General features: G+C 35.2%; 1 protein-coding gene across 1 annotated transcript; it reads left to right on the top strand.

Annotated features, from left to right (window-relative positions):
- Nucleotides 1-895: 895 nt before the first annotated feature.
- LOC124360641 (sarcosine dehydrogenase, mitochondrial-like) lies at nt 896-17,680 on the top strand. Its single transcript, XM_046814450.1, has 6 exons — nt 896-1,342; nt 2,356-2,504; nt 4,356-4,612; nt 5,320-5,482; nt 13,296-13,403; nt 17,424-17,680. Exons 1-6 carry the CDS (start codon nt 929-931, stop codon nt 17,599-17,601), a joined length of 1,269 nt encoding a protein of 422 aa, XP_046670406.1. The 5' UTR covers nt 896-928; the 3' UTR covers nt 17,602-17,680.
- The last annotated feature ends 109 nt before the right edge of the window (nt 17,681-17,789 follow it).

Genomic DNA, 17,789 nt, shown 5'->3' with positions numbered 1-17,789 from the left:
TGTATGTTCACTTCTGTAACATCTGTTAAAAAGGCAATGCAACTAATCCTCTATCATCCTAATGTGAGGATTGAATGTCTGTGTGCCTTTTCTCAGTGTTTAGCAGAGATGCTAATCCAATAGATGATATCAACACTCCTATATCAGTAACCTAGAGGAAACTGTGACATCAAAATTGTTGTCATTTATTCCCTCTCTTAAACACAGTGAGTTTCTTAATATTTTACTTACAAGACGTGTAAATCAAATATAAACAATAGTTTTACCTTTTTTCTTAGAATGCAGATCCTAATTAGATAATGTTGTGTGGAGTAGATTTTGGTTTAAGAGTAGTGGAGAAACCTTTCTGGTCAGTGTTCAAGCTCAGCATTGCCGTCAGTACAGCCATGACCAAGCAAGAAGTCCATCCATCTGTTGCACAACGAATTGTCATGATGCTTTTTAACCAATGAATGAATTAAACTGTCTGAAATTTTAACTCGTTTACAGGCACACTTTGAGGACAATACACTGTGCTATAATTGTGTGTTATTTGGGCAAAGAATTTAAGGATGGACAGGAATGGGTAAAAAAACAAAAATCATGATCGACGCCCAAGGACAAGCCATATAGATGACAGTATTCGTGCCATTTGAATCCTTCTTTTGAAATGAAGTGTATTAACAAAAATATTAATTGTGGCAAGCCAACATTATTTTTCAAAAATATTTCAATGATAGAACCATATACAGTCCTACAGAAACAATTTATACATACAATTAAATCCAGTTCTAATATCAATTGAAAGATTGATTTTTGAAATGTAATACCTGTACTGATATTTAGAGTAGTTAAATATTTAGAATCACAGGAAACATTTAATTTCGTTTTAATATCGTCAATATAAATGTTTCAGGAACTTTTGGTAGCAGGCGCATTTTATGAAGAGATGCAAGCGTATGAACGGCCTGGCTGGTTTACTCCACAAGGACATGCTCCAGTACCCCCATACGATTGGTATGGAGCCTATGGAACACCTAAGAACAAAGATAGGCGATACGTTGACCTTTTGAAGGGCGATCTCACATTCAAATTTTCTAAGCACCACCACGTGATAGGAGCAGAATGTTTATCCTGCAGGGAGCACGTTGTAGTTTTTGATATGTCATACTTCAGTAAACTCTACCTGACGGGACCAGATGCTCAGGAGGCTGCAGACTGGCTGTTCACAGCAGACACTAATGGACCTCTGGGAAATATTGTGTATTCCTGCATCCTCAACAAACAAGGAGGAATAGAGGGTGACTGTTTGGTCATCCCTATTGGTACAGGTTGTGGCACTCTCTCTGATCCTATATTTAAGGTACTTAATACAAAACAAATAAATTAACATAAAATTCAAGTACTATATTGGATTACTTACTCTATAATATTATAATTTATAAATATTATAAAACAATCTAATGTTTTGTCACAAGTTTGTCATTTGTTTTATAAAGTTATTACATTACTATGATCTCATCATTTGTGACATGTGGCAGCGAATATTATCTTGCTCTTCCAGATAAAGTTCAAATGTAAACAGCATGTCTCAAGATATTGTACGTTTTGGGTGGAAAATATTTCAGTACCTTTTGCTGATCTTCATATCGTTTGCTCTTATCCTAATAAATTATATTCACATCCTAATATAATATAAATCTTGTACCAATTTATGTATTATGTAAACAGAGTTTCTGCATACGATTCTAAACGAAATCTTAATATTAATAATTTTTGTTTTTATTGGTGTACATAAGAACTATACAGTATTGACATTATAAAAATATTGCATATTATTGCCAAGTAAAATATTATAATAAATCTAAACTGACCTAACTTAATAGTAAGACGATGTAAGCAAATTAAATAATATAATTAAATAATAACATTATAAACTACCCAGTCAGTTAAAGAATCTTGAACTATTAACAGCTTAATGGCATACTAATAGATACAATGCAAACCTATTTTAAAATAAAACAACTGGAAAGGAATATAAAATGTGATGTTAATTTAGGTAATGATTTATTAATAGATAAAACAGACTATTAATTGAAAGCCTGAAGTTTTTCTTTTTATCTGTGAACGAAACACAAATAACTTGAATATGTTATTCCTCCTCATCTTCTTCCTTAAACTTGTTCACAAGAAAACAGAGAATTCAGTTCTATTACAACTTAATACATATGAACGGAAAAATATTTTAATTCTTGAACTAAGGAAACTGATTTATAAATCAGTAAAATACTGGTAGTAAACATGATGTGTTGATCTTAGAAATTCTTAACTAAGATCACTTCCGTGTTTGGAAACTTACTGTATCTTTGTTACAAGGGTCGAGGATTTTATATCGTGGCTGCAGGAGCATCTGCCTCCCAGTCATGGGCACATCTGAACACAGCAATCCAACAAAAAGGGTTCAAAGTGGCGTTGACCAACCTCTCTGAGGACATAGGTTTATTGGCAGTCCAAGGCCCAAAGAGGTAATTTACCATTAAATTACCTGTTATTGGTAGATTTATTATTTTATATGTATTAGATCCTATTCAAATCTATGCAAAAATACATGTACAATAGGTTTTATTGCAACTACAACATTTTTATTCATAATAGTTTAAGTATAAGTAACAAATGTATAGTATGTACTATTTTTATAGTTAAAATATAGATATGTTAACTAAATTTCATGATAAAACTAACACAACTTGTATGAAAACATAATTGAATATTAAAATTTATAGCATAAACAAACCGTTTATATATTAAATGGACGAGCAGGTTTTATATAAAACCAAAATCATTAAAAAATGTAAGCTTTCAGCTTGTATATAAAGAGACATTGATGTGTAGCTGTAAATATCCCAAGATTCAGTTAAGGAACCGTACTGATTTTACTGAAAATCGTAATTTAAATGGTGTATTGTGAGTTTTCCAACGTACTACATTTTGCAAAAAAAAAAACTTCACTGAAATTATTCTTTTTGATCTTAGGTTGTCTGTGATTTGCCCCAAATAGGTACAGTAGGGATTTCACCAGAAAAACAACAAGACAGAGAACTAAAACAATAATTGGTAAACTTTTCCCCTTTCTTGTCATATTTCAACATCATAACCATGTTTAAGGGTAGCACATTCAGGAGGATGGAGATTTCATTGCTGATTGATCCACTCCATAATTCAGCTAATATTGGAACTACATCTAGGAGACAAATAAGACAGTATATTGTATTAGAACTGGATACAGAAGGTTTTCTCATTCATATTGCACCTGTCAATGTCCCCTTGTCCCAAATTTGATGAGGGTGCAATAAACCAACACTCTCTTGCCCCTTGGTCAAACAGAAAACATGGCCAGACTCAAGAATGTCCTCTTCAAGATCTTATCTAAAAGGAGAAACTCCAGATATCTAAGATCATTTCCCTACACTGTGTATTTTTTTATAACTATTGCTATTTATTATACAATTATACTAATTTATAAGAACTGTTTATACACATTCTTGTATTTTTAACTAACATATATGCGAGGAACTTCCAAAAGGAATATTAAATTAATTACGTACCTTTATTCTGATGTATAATATTCAAGTAGATTACAATAATGAATCAAAGATACAAATCTCATGTAAATTATAGCTGGAAGTATGGAACCTTTTTGAAATTAACTGGCAATCAAAATGACAAAACTATTTGCTGACAGTTCCAATAAAAAGGTTTACAATTAAGTACAAATAATTTATAAAAACCAACAAAAATGATAAAACATCTACCTAAACAACTGTACAAAAATTTGAATCGAAAGTTTGATAAATTAACTTCTACAGACTTTTCAATTTTACTTCCAACCAAATGATATAAAAATCAACCCATTTGTGTTAAGTTAACATTACTTATTTTGTAACCTTTTGTGTGTACCATTTCAATACAATACAACCAACCTACTTTTGGTTTTATTTGAATTCAAAAGTATTGAAATATTACATGTGTTCAAGTAAATATTCATCATTAAAGTAATGAAGCGCTTGCTTCTAAGCACCATTATATTTTGATCTCCTAAATAGCCATTTTGCCAACTATGCGGGTAGTAGTACGGCTTCCTGAATTCATAATTCTAACCATAGCCGACGCGTTCAAGTCCAATGTCTATCTATTTTTTACCTAAAGAGACCTCACACTATTGTCTATATACAAATGACTTATTTTGAGTATTCTTTTATTACAAAATTTTGGATACTATGTAAAAATTGTTCTAATCTTTTTTTCATTATCAAAAGATTTAGAAATTTAAAAAATAATTTTTGATAACATAATAATATCAAATTACTTATTTTCAGTCGAGAACTATTGCAGAATATAATAGATGCAGACTTAAGTAATGAAGTGTTCCCATATCGGACGGCTCGTATAATCAAGGTGGCTGGGCACACTGTACGAGCACTGCGTACCAGTTTTGTGGGAGAATTGGGCTGGGAGCTACACATTCCCTGGCAGTCATGTATCCCTGTGTACAATGCCATCTGGGAGGAGGGGCTCAAATTTGGGCTAAGGCAAGCCGGCTACAGAGCTCTCTACTCTCTCAGTTCGGAGAAAGGTACCTCTATCTATAGTCCTTATCAAATACAGATTTTTATTTTAAAAACAATTATTAGTATCAAAATATTAGAACACTACCTTGTGTAGATAACTTTTTTTCTAACCATTCCATTAGATCCAGAGTCTACATTTATGTACACTCTACATTTATGGACACTGAGTTAAGATATTTTTCCTAGCTAAATTTTTAACAACTATTTAACTAAACCATAGTTGCACAGTATTGTGGACAGCCTCCCTAAATACTCTTGAGTTGTTAGGAAACATTTGAAATAATTTGTTAACTAATTATATCTTAATCAGCTTTCTATATCAAAGTCAAAACCAGTTTAATTTGTTATACACTACAACGGCATTTAAGTCGGGTCATTTTTATTAAGGACCTGATATGGCCTTCTTAAAATTGTGTTGTCTACCCATCTGTCCACCCATGAGAAAACGTTTCATACCTAGAAAAAAATGTTTTACAAATTTGTTAAATTTCTTATAATTTTGCACTCAACATTTAATTTTATACTTCTATTTAAGTTTCATAATGGTATTCATGGCAAACTGAATATCGCTGAGTAAAAAAATTGGTAAACAAACTGAACAATAATATGGCATTTTATCATGTGGCAAAGTAACAACACACATTATAAATAAGCATTTTGCTGCTTCTGTAAGAAATATGTCATTATTTGTATGTATCTTTGAACTTTACAGGAATCAGACTTTGGAATGCTGATATAAAAATCAATGATAACCCATTGGAAGCAGGATTAACACAAACTATGAGATCAGAGGGAGATTATCTAGGAAAAGATGCACTTGAAGAAGTAATGAAAAGAGGTATCACGAAACGTCATGCATTTTTCACCATCCAAGAGTAAGTTTATCTTTGGTAAAACATAATAATAATAAGTATTATAGCTAGTTAGGTGCAATCAACTGAGTAATTTCTTGATTGTATTAGCTACACAAGAGATAAACCATCCAATTCAATAAATTGAAGCAAAACAAAGGTGAGCACTGGGATGCTTTATGTGGTGTGCCCAGGCTGCCGTAAAGTGAACATATAGCTCTCTCACTTCCTCCGATGACAAGATAACAAGTGGTGAGTTGATGCCTTTGCTCAGGTCACCTCACTAGAATTTTGTAACTATAGTCCATTTTTCAAGTGCAACGCTACTGACAGTGGAAGTTATCTTTACTGAAAGCTTGAAAACATCATGACAGGGTACCGAACATGTACACATGGTTTTCATGGTGCAGCCCTCGCATTTGCTCTCAAAACTAACTGAACTAAACCTCCAGATCACAGCACGCCTCGTCTGAACGAATGATTTGTCTCCTGTGTAACTAATACAATCAAAGGTAATTTTTAGACTGACAGGCCTATATTAGAACATTATATTGTCTATAATGATGATGAAATAAAAAACTCTTTATTTATACAGGCAAAGTTAGGGCCGCATGGCCCTTTCTTAGACTAAACATGCGACAACGTAAAATTTTAAACCATTAAATAAATATTACCCAATAATGATGCAGGATTTAAAAATAAAGTATATGAATGTTTGTTTTTAGTAAGGATATAGGTCGATAATTTGCTGGTTCAGTTGTAGGGCCTTTTTTGTATTTAGGATGAACCTTAGCTACCTTTAGTGCCAATGGGAAGACTCCTGAGGCAAATGACTTGTTAGTAATGTCAAACAAGGGGTCTCTGAGCTCTTCTGCACATAGCTTGACCAGTCTGGCAGATATGTCATCATATCCTGTTGATGTCTTTGGTTGCAACGATTGAATAATTTCAGACATCCCCTTGCTGCAGGTGGTTTCTAAGACAAGGATTGGAGTATCTTGGGCTTCTGGAAGAAAAAGTTTTGATCTTTTTTGTGGGTTATTTTTGTTAAGTGTTTTGTCTGCTACAATAGTAGTAAAGAAAGTATTTAAATGATCTGCAATTGTTTTTGGATTTGTTGATTCACACTCTTGAATGTTTACTCTATTTAGTTGTTCACTCTCTTCATTTGACTTTCTTTCAGAGTTTATTACATTCCAAATTTCTTTTTGTTTACTGTTTGATTCCATGCTTCTTGCAGAGTTATTCTGTTGCCTTGTTTGTCTAATATGAAGGGTGTATTCTTTTTTCAGAAGTAAAGACCTTTGTCTATGGTCTTCCTACAAGTTGTAAGATGTAGGCTTTGGGCAGTCAGGAAATTTTGCTTTTTTCAAAATAACTGAAGGGTTATAAAAGACTCTGTTTTTGTCTTTCCTCTTTTTAAGCTTGGAAAAAGCGCAGGCTTGGTCAAGTGCTCGCTGAAGGATTAAAAAAGGAAGATATTGTAGGCTTCATCTGCATTCACTGTGTTGCACAATTTTGCCCAGTCGTCTTGTTAGTAACTCTTTCATTTTAACACATTCGGTGCGGCGCGTCGGGTATACCCGTCACGCTTGTCTACTGCCGCAGCCTGGCGGCGGGTTTAACCGACGCTTGTCCCCTCCACAGTTACTGGCTCAGTCTGACCTCTGGCTCTTGAATGAGGAGGTTGTTTTCACTGTCAGGCCCTCAGATATTACTCCTTTGTTCTTTGTGCGCGCCAGTCTAGGCCTCCATTCTGATATCAGTGTATTACCAATACTTTATTGTTTACATTGTATTGTGCTGTGTTTAGTGATAAGTTTGTTTATTATTTTGTGTACTTTGTTCATGAATATGGCGGAAACTTCTAGTAACAATTCAGAAGACAGTGAAAATGAACTTTCAAGCAGCGAAGACAACGCGGAAGAATACCCACACCGACCTACTATATCTGATCTTCGTAATATCCCTTTTTACAGGGGAAAACAAACTTCTTTGGCCAAAACCAACACATAATAGGCCAGTTTGATTCGCTTTTGGTTTTGTTTGACATTATACTAATTGAAAATATAATAAAATTTACCAACTTCTATGCCAGGGAACTATTTTTTGGCCCCAATTTGGAACCTCAGTCACGCATAAATGATTGGAAAGACCTGACAGTAAATGAATTTAAAAACTTTTATTGGAATATTGTTGCACATGGGTACTGTCAGACTGAACAGAATTAAAGATTACTGGAAGACTAATTTATTTTTTGATTTCAAGGTCTTCAGGAAGTCAATGAGTCAAGACAGATTTCTTTTGATTTTGAGGTGTTTGCATTTCAATAATAATACTCTGGAAACCACTGACAAGCTGTCTAAAGTAAACCTGCTTATTGACTCATTTAATAATAAAATGTTGCAGGTTTACTCTCCTGGCAAAGATCTCCCTCTAGATGAAGGAATGATATTGTGGAGGGGCAGCCTTCAGGCAGTACATAAAAAACAAAAAAGCATCAGTATGGGATAAAAAATTTATGCTTTGGACTGAACCTGATGGCCTTGTTACTAATTTTTACAGTTTACAGTGGGAGTGAGGGAATCCTGTCAGGGAAAGGTCATACCTCAAAAGTAGTAAAATATTTGAGGACTGGAAAATTGAACAAGGGGCATTCATTATATATGGATAATTATTATAACAGTCCTACACTTGCTTGGGAACTTCTGCAAAAAAGATACTTATTGCACTGGAACTCTCAGAAAAGACAGAAAAAAAGCACCACCAGACTTGAAAACTATTACACTCAAGAAGGGAGAAAAAGCAGAACGTTATGCAAAGGGGGTTATGGTAGGCAAGTGGAAAGATAATAGAGTTGTCAATTATATATCAACAGAGTTTGAAAACGACATGGGTGAGGCAAGTAAACAGGCGTGGACAAATGAAAAAAAACCCATTCCGATAATACACTATAATGCCAAAATGAAGGGTGTTGATCGCAATGACCAACTTTTATCTTACTACCCGTGTGATCACAAGTCCCTGCGCTGGTATAAAAAAGGTTTTTGTCCACGTATTGCAGATGTTTGTCACCAATGCCTATCGCCTTTATTGCTTTGCAAATCCTGAAGTGAAAATTCCCTTATACGGACTTTAGGTTGAGTATCATTGAGCAACTTCTTCCACCAAAAGACGACATACCTAATGTCCCAGCAAAAAGACAGCGGACTGACTGAACGTGCCATTTTGAAAATTTCTGAAACTCCTGGTGGAAAATCCAGAGGAAGAAGGTGCAGGATGCAGAGTGTGCAGCAGAGAAGGGAAAAGAAAAGAAAGCATGTATTTCTGTTCGCAGTGTCCTGAAGAGCCAGCATTGTGTGTAGTGCGGTGCTTTGACAAGTACCACAAAGAATAAAATTTGGACCTTTTTATGGGGGTAGGTGGGGATGTAAATAGCTCTAAAACAACACATGTGTGGTGTAAATAAACATTAACAATAAATATCCTACAGTGCTCACTTAAAAATGTTTGTTCTTCGTCTTATTTTTTTGTGTATGGCTTATAAACTAAGTTCAGTGGCTTGATGACAGGTATACCCGACGTTTTTTGTAATTGACTAATTTTGTTCCCAGAACCTGAAAAATAACTTTTAAAAGTGTTAAAGAAATTAACTTCAATAAGAAAATCTGTGTACTTCATTTTGTTTAACTTAGAACTATTAAAATTATGTGTGTCTCATCTTTGGGCCTGGTGACGGGTTTACCTGACGCCCGAATGTGACGTCATTATCAGCACCATAGAATCTTCTCAGCTGACCTATCAACATTTCTGAGGTCCATGTATGTTAATATAAGAATGTTATGTAAAAAAAAATTTTAGGCCCGTACCACTGTTTTACGATTTGGCATGCAGCACTCAACGTGTTAAGGAGATTTCTATGGCTCATATTTCTTTTCCTTATAGCAGTTTGGGGAAGACTTGAACTTGATCCTGTTATTATCAAGCAAAACTGGCCTGTATGGTCGGAAATACCAGTGATTAGCACTTCCACATTGATGTTATTGTCATCAATGTTTGTACATACTGCATCAATCGATGACTGTGAAGTAGGAGTTATTCTAGTGGGTGGTAATTCTATTCTATGTATGTTATGTGACTTAAGAAGGTTATTCATCAGAAGGTAGTCATTTCTTTTCGCAAGGCAGTCTATATTAAAGTCTCCCAAGAGAATTGTGGGATGGTTTACCGCTGAAGTCACTTCAAGCACATCCGAGATCACATCCATCCATCCCTGTTTCTAGGTTTCCGTGTGGTCTATAGACACCTAGGACAATGATAGTTGATCAGCCACGAATAATCTTGACTCCGGCCACTTCTCACATCATCTCAGATGAATGCTCGTCTAAGTTAATTATTTCCACCTTTTCTAATAGACAATCTTGAGCGTAAATGGCTACACCTCCTTTAAGATGTGCTTCTCTGCAGTAGTAACTATTCAAAGAGTATCCCATGAGCCTGATGTTTGTAAGTATTTCTTTCTTACAGCCATGTTCTGTAAGTATTACCAGGTGTGGTTTGAGATTGTCTAATAGAACATTGAATCTGTCTATTTTATTTGACATTCTATCCATATTTTGATGTAAGATAGTTAAAGATTGTTTACTCCGCCTTTCATTTTTAATGCTGAATTTATGACAGTACTGGTCTTGAAAATTATTTTGTCTGGTCTTGATGCCCTGAGGATTGTCTAAAAAATAATCAGGTGAGTGTTGCTTCCTGGTTAAGTTATATGTGTAAGTGGAGGCTGAGTTCTGTTTTTAGTCAGCGTTTGGCAGGCTCCCTCTGTTGTGGAAAGTGTGGCTTGACTGAAGCATTAAATAGGAAAAATCTTGTTTTAGATTTGTAATTCTAATTTTAGTTGAATATTTTCAGTTAAGAGGCCTCCGCTGCAAGGGTTAGGGACCTTTCTAGATAATTTTCTTCTATATTTTGAATCTTCTCGGCCAACTGCTCAAGATTTTGATCAGTTTCACTAAATTGGTCAGCAAAAATTTTTTCTGTACTTACAGGCGAGTTACAATTATTTAGAGATTTGTTAAGGGATGGAATATTTGAAAAATCTTCTGCCTCTCTTAAGGCTTCATTAAATTTTCTATTTTTAAAATTATCAAGTTTAGGTATCCCATGAATTGATCTGTATTGTGAATAATGAATAAATCACTGTTTAGCATTAGTAGTAGTATTATCTCCAAAAAATGTGACATGGTACTTAGGATATTTTTTAAATTTTTATAATTTCTTTTATCACTGCTGGCCAGTAGGGATACCCTTTAAATTTTTCAAAAACCAAGTCATCTATATTGAATAGGGAACTGGTTTCTCCTGCCATATTGAAAATCAGTTTTTTACACTGGCTTTGTTTAAATGGCAGCTGTTGTCTATAAGTTAAAAGTTTAAAAACAATTGGTTATTTAGCTAGCTATGTCTGGTTGCTGTAGTAAAAAAGGTTGGTTGGTTAAAATAAACGTGATTGATTTAAGGGTAGCAATTCCCTTGTCCCATATAAAAGTTATCTATTGCAATATGAACAGCCTGCTGTAAAGTGAGGTCACATAAAAAACACTTTTCCTAGGAGTACACTTCACTGTGACTGTAGTCAGTCAGCCATGTCAGATGTTTGTATATTTTATCCTAGTTTGTAATTATGTATTAGGTTAGTTATTTACCTGAAGAAGAGATCAGATTGCAGATCTCAAAACGTAGTGTTACTGATTTTTTGTTTCACTGAATGATGGCAAATGTCCGGAAAAATCCTGTTTCCTTCACAATCCTTCCATTGTCAAAAATAAACTTCAAACAAAGGACTAGTGTTCCCTTCTTCCTATGTGACATGAATGAGATATAGAGCCCGTTATACCTGCAGAAGTGATCTTGACAGGAGGCAACCTCTACCACTAACTTTTCCCATTCTGAATATTCTTTCACTCCAAAAGTAAACATGAAAATCCTTGTAGTACTAAGTACAAGGATTTCTTGTACTTGAATTTTCTCGTATTTGAAAAAACCTCAAATTCAAAAATTCAGCCGGTATTGATGAAATTTCTTTCAAAGTATTAAAATTTTGTGCTGACGAACTAGCCCCTCCATTGGTTGCCATATTCAACAAATCTTTTAAAGAAGGTCAATTCCCCTCAAAATTAAAAATTTCGAAAGTGTTCCCTAAATTTAAAAGTGGGTGCAAACATGATGCAAACAACTACAGACCAATTTCACTGATTTCAACATTTTCAAAATTATGTGAAAGAATTGTTCTTCAAAGACTCCTGGACCATTGCGCTCAGCACAATCTCTTAAATGAAAACCAACATGGATTTACACAAGGGAAATCAACTACAACGGCATTGATCAAACTAATTGAATCAGTGACAGACAGCATTGAAGAGGGAAAATTGACCACAGCTTTGTTTCTTGATTTAAGTAAGGCGTTTGATTGCCTCTGCCACAACATCATTCTGAAGAAATTGGAATTGCTTGGAATCAAAGGGACAGCAAATAATTGGTTTGAGAGCTACTTAAAGGGTCGTACCCAACTAGTAGAGCTCTACCACTCATCAAATGGTATCACAAAGGCAGTCAGATCAAAAGTCCTTCCAGTGTTGAGAGGTGTGCCACAAGGTTCCGTATTAGGACCAGTGATTTTCATTCTCTTTACCAATGATCTACTCCAACACCTAGGAAACTACTGCACACCTCTAATGTATGCGGACGACACTACCTTATTTCTGACCCAACGTTCAGCAGATGGCCTTGCGGTCTCATCTTATACAGCTCTCAACATGGCCATCCAATATTGCTATGGAAATGACCTTGTAGTAAATCCATCAAAGACTAATCAGATCGCTTTTGGAAGGAGAGCATCAGAAGTCCCAACCATTCCAGATGTCAGTATTGAAGATCATTTAAAATTCCTTGGAGTAACAGTAGATACCGAACTAAATTGGATTAATCACGTCGACAATCTTAGTAAAAAACTCAACACTGGTCACTTTGTCATCAAGCAAATTCTTTCTCTCAGTAGCCTTGAAACAGCAAAAATAACTTACTATTCCCTTTTTGAGTCTCACCTGCGCTATGGTCTTGCTGCCTGGGGTGGAACTACTGCTTCAAATCTTCAACGGATACTTATCATACAAAAGAAATGTATTAGAACACTGGCGGGACTACAACCTCTGGAGAGCTGTAGAGAGGCATTCAAGTCTCTGAGGATTCTCACTGTCATTTCGCTTTACATTCAAGAAGTAATAATGTACGCTGATGGGGGAGAATCTTCTAAGGACCAATGATGTACACCACTACAACACCAGAAATGTACACCTCTACAACCTTCCTGTACATCGTCTGAGGCTTTATGAGCGAAAACCATCATATATGGGAATGAAGCTCCACAATCTCCTACCACCTCACCTGCTGTCCAAAAGAGGAAAGGAACTCAAGATAACACTACATCAATGGCTTCTGGACCGGCCATTCTACACGCTGGAAGAGTATCTTCAAAAAACCTTTTCCTGATGTTAATGTATTTAATGACACTGTTTATAATCTCAAAGATTGTAAATAAAGATATTCTCATTCTCATTCTCATACAATAATGGCTTTTCCTATGCTTCTTACCCAAGAGTGAAAAAAATCATTTCACAGAGTTGAAAGTGTTCCTGACATCACATGTAGCAAAAAGTACCTCCCAGCAAGAATAAAGGCTATCATTCTGCACCTTTACGGGGCCATTGATAGGGAATTTGTTAAATGCACACCTGTTCTCAACCTTGTAAACTGATTATTAATGTTTTCATTCCAGGCAAGTTCCTTTGTGGGGTTCGGAGCCAATTTTTAGAAATGACAAACTGGTTGGTTATCTAAGAAGAGGAGAATACGGTTATGCAATTGGAAAGAGCATTGGACAAGGGTAAATATTGCTTTTAATTTCTGACTATGCTTATTTTTCAACAGAACACGTCAAATAGTGTTTTTATTCAAATTTTCCTTTCAAAAGTTATTTACAATGAATATTACCTTAATTTACTGTAGGTTTGTTTTGTGTAATGCATGTCATTGTGCATTTAAGCTAGAGTTTTTACAATTTAATTTTGAAAAATCAAAGGTTTTACCTCAGTATTTAAAGACGTATTGGTTTTCTAAAATATCAACACTTACATTTGGGATGCGCCACTTATTGATTTATTACGGATTCGATCTTATGTCTTTAATTGTTTGTATTGATACTAAAAATGTGAAATGGATAACGTGATTTGTAATTTTAATATATATTAAAATATATAATTTTAATATTTAATATTTATAACTATACAAGGTGAATAAAAAGTATGGATACTTCACATTAACGGCCAACCTAGAAAAACCAAACTCAGTAGAAGCTTAGAAGTTACTATCTCAAGCCAGTATTAAATAGTTCCTTGCTTTTGGAACATTTTCAGGTACATTGCAGAAATATGGTTACCCTCAATAAAGAAGGATCCAAAACATTGACCTCCTACTTTTAAACAGCCAAATGTTTAATTTTTCTAGATATTGCATATATATCTCTTTAATCCAGTAAGGCTTAACATCAGACAACACCAACAGTTGTGTCAGTTCACATTGCCATTTACAATAAATGAAGCTTCATCTATGAAAACTATGGTATTTAATGCTACTCTAATGTTATAAATATTCCTCATCAGCTTCTTGTACTCGCAAAATTGAACTCTGTGATTAAAGTCGTCCTCATAAAGTTCATGAAGTAAGTTGGATTCTGTAAGGTTTAAATTCGTTATTTGTCAAAACTTAATCTCAAAGCTTCTAGAGGAGACCTTTAAAAAGCCGATCAGATTTGAGGGCTCCTGTTCTCTAATGTTCTTGGGGCTCAGGAGATATGCCCCTAGGAATTTTCTCCTAGTTGTAGTTATAGCAGGACAACTTAGCCATATGTGTTCCGCTGATTCTTCTGCTTCTCCACAGAGTCTGCATTCATCAGTCTGGCTGAGACCCACACTTATAAGATGTCTTCTAAGTGGGCTATGTTTTTCAGCATCCCTACAATCTTTCTTATATCCTCCTTATTATGATCTAAGAGATATGCCCATCCTTTAGCACAAGGAGAGATAAACATGTCTGACTGTCTTAATCCTGAGGTCCTACTCCAGCTAACGAATCTAATCTTCTTTTCCTAATCTTTAACGAGAGCTTTGCTGGAGGAGAAAGCTACTCCGCAGCCCGGCTCTGGCCCTACCATTAGGGACTCTGTTCCTTTTTTGGCAAAGGTATCTTGCTTTTTCATTATTGTGAATGCCCTCATGGCGCGGCACTAAACCGAGTGTTACTCTGTTCTTCTTTACCAGTTCTACTAGAGCATTCTTGCACTCCCAGACTGCTTTAGAATCAAACGAGCAGGTTGAGCCTGGTTGTCAAAGAGTATTAAATATTTTGCTTCTTTTGGCCTTATTTGTATGAGTCTTCTGATTCTAATGCCATGACTTCCGCTTGGAAGACCGTGGCGTGTTTTCCCAGGGGCACAGCTATGGTGCCTCCAGGTCCGTATATTCCGAATCCTGCCCTAGAGTCAAGGCGTGAACCATCTATATAAAACTTCTGAACTCCTTTGGTAGGGTAGGCCTCTTTTTTACTCCATTTTTCCCTCTCTACAGTAGACACTGTGTATGGTTTATTAAAGGAGTAACCATTCCTTCTCATACATTGGTTATCATTTCAGCCTCAGCAAATTCCTGGGTTATGTTCATATGACCTTCTGAGGAGGTAGCCTTTAACACCTTTGTACCCAGAAGCTTCAATGCGCTTAGTGCAGTTGTCTTCATCACTTCCTGCCCCAGAGGAGTGTATCCCAGAACCACTTCAAGTGCCAGGGTTGGACAGGAGCTCATTGCTCCTGTGATGCTTACGCAAGCTAACCTTTGAAGGCTCTGTAGCCTCTTGGCAGTTGTTTTTTTGTTCTACTTTCGGCCACCACACTAATGCAGCATATGTGACCATTGGTTTTTTAATGGTTTCATACTTGTACATGCAATAAATTATTTTGGATTTAAGTCCCCATTCCAATCCAAAGTCTTTTGCAGGCTCTTAAGGGCCTTTGTCGCTTTAGATATTGTGTTCTCAATAGTATTGTGTTTCAAGTCATTATGTGTCAACCTCTTATCCAAGATTACTCCCAGATACTTGACTTCTTCAGAGTTTTTTATCTTGATACCTTCCAGGATAGGTTGTGCTTGCTGGAACTTTCATTCCTGATAAAGGTTGTTATATTTGTTTTAGATAGGTAAATTCATAGACCTTCCCCATAATACGTTAGTTGCTTATAAAATTTATACCTCCTTGAGTGAGGCATTCCAGCTTCCCTTTGTTTTTCCTTTTGACCATAAGCACCAGGTCCTCAGCATAGCATTTTCGACTTTATCCCCTTTTTTTGCTGGTTAGAGGGTCATCCACCACCATCGTCCACAGACAGAACCCCTCCCTGGGGACAGCTTTTCCGGGCAGTGATGGTGACCGAATCATCTCCAATCTTTTCTGCCTTTTAGGAGGACTACTATCCACTTGACAGCATCTGGAGGAACTTGGCAGTGTTCCAGAGCTACCTCGATGGATTGATATGCTACTTGGTCGAAAGCACCTTCAATATCCATATAGACGCTGACTAGGGCCTCCTTTTCCTTAAAGGTGTCCTCCACTGTTTTTATCAGTCTGTGTAGGGCGGTGGTAGTTGACTTACTTTCTACATAAGCATGTTGATATAGGCTGAGTGGGTGTACCTGTAAGGTTTCGTCCCTAATATGTCTATTAATTATTTTTGTCATAGTTTTTACCCTGAAAGGTCAGGATTATAGGTCTGTACAAGTTGGGTTGAGTCGGATCCCTGTCTTTTTTCCTTACTTTTTTCCAGTGCCGTCCTCCTGTTCTTTAGAATACATCCAAGGGTGTAGCTGCTTCTAAACAGAATAATCAGAGTATTTAATAATTTCCAACCCTTGTTGGAGAAGGGCCGGGAGGACTCCTTCCACCCCCGGGGATTTAAATGGGTTTAAAGATATTTTTGGAAAAGTCAGCTATGAGTAACAAATAGTTAATGCAGCAAGCAATTTTAATTTAAAAATAAATAACTTCCAGAAGACACATTAACCCAACACATTTACTTTTCCTGGATAAAAACTTAGTACTTAGCTTCAATACCTTATTTTATTACATTTAAAAGATATGAAAAGCCAGTCACAGAGCATAGGCACCCTTCACAATGCAGCTGAATTTCACAAAGTACAGCCAATTTAACAAACCTATATAATTTAATTAATACACTGATTAACATTTCTTACTATGTTACTTTTTTTATTTAAATTAATTTTTTAGATTGTTTTAAATTTAAATTTTTTTGTAATTCACTTTAAATCACCGTTAAGTGTTTTTGTGACTGAATTAAATTTTCCCAGAAAAACAATTGTGTTTTATTTATCAATTTTTTAAACCAGAGTTTTTATGATTTAATATTAAGTTTGCCCAGTAAGAAAACAATTGAAGGCTTTTTAAAATTAGCTGGGAGTTTATTTTATAAATTAAAAGTATCACTCAAAGTTTTAAAGTTTGAGAAAATTTAAATAATTTCAAGTTTTTAAAATCTAATTTATTACCAAATTTGTTTTAAAATAAAATGTAACTTTTGCTTGACACTTTATAACTTAGCTAAATATCACTCATTCAAATAAGAAGTCATCACAGTGCAGATTTATCAATTAATTGCTCTGGTTGGTTCGCTTAATGAAATAGCTCTCATGTAATATAATGTCCAATATATACTGAGCTCAGCAATCAAATTGTGCGTATAATATAAAACAGGGTTTCATAGTAAAATTTAAATTCATAAAATAATTAAATTTATGACAAAACAAGAATTCTTTGATTAAGAGATATGTTTTGTTTACAGCTATGTTCAAGAATCAGCTGATACACCAGTGACAAAAGAGTTCCTTCAAAGTGGCAAATATCAGCTTGAAGTGATGGGAAAACGTTACGATGCCACTTTAACACTCAAAAGTCCACTAGATCCAGACAACCACAGGGTTATGGGGATATATGATGAACCATTACCTGTTCGTCAGTAATAAGCTATACATCTTGTGAAATTATTTTGTACAATAAGCATTGTATATTTTGTATTTAAAAAGTTTATTTAATTGTCAATTGATATTATTAACATCCTTATCAGCTACTTATGCCTTGGGCTCCTATTTCCTGAGTCCAAAGGAAATCAGGGAAACCGAACCTACAAATCTAATAGGCTTTTGTAGAA

Source organism: Homalodisca vitripennis, chromosome 4, assembly GCF_021130785.1.
Source record: "Homalodisca vitripennis isolate AUS2020 chromosome 4, UT_GWSS_2.1, whole genome shotgun sequence".
NCBI classification, from domain to species: domain Eukaryota; kingdom Metazoa; phylum Arthropoda; class Insecta; order Hemiptera; family Cicadellidae; genus Homalodisca; species Homalodisca vitripennis.
This window is presented reverse-complemented; position numbering and strand designations above follow the sequence as displayed.

What these genes read in the sequence shown, in the direction of transcription:
- LOC124360641 (XM_046814450.1), top strand. Translation starts at nt 929, where the DNA reads ATGCAAGCGTATGAACGGCCTGGCTGGTTTACTCCACAAGGACATGCT. An exon ending in CTCTCTCAGTTCGGAGAAAG is followed by an intron (nt 4,613 to 5,319) that starts GTACCTCTATCT and finishes TGAACTTTACAG; the next exon opens with GAATCAGACTTTGGAATGCT. An exon ending in GCATTTTTCACCATCCAAGA is followed by an intron (nt 5,483 to 13,295) that starts GTAAGTTTATCT and finishes TTTTCATTCCAG; the next exon opens with GCAAGTTCCTTTGTGGGGTT.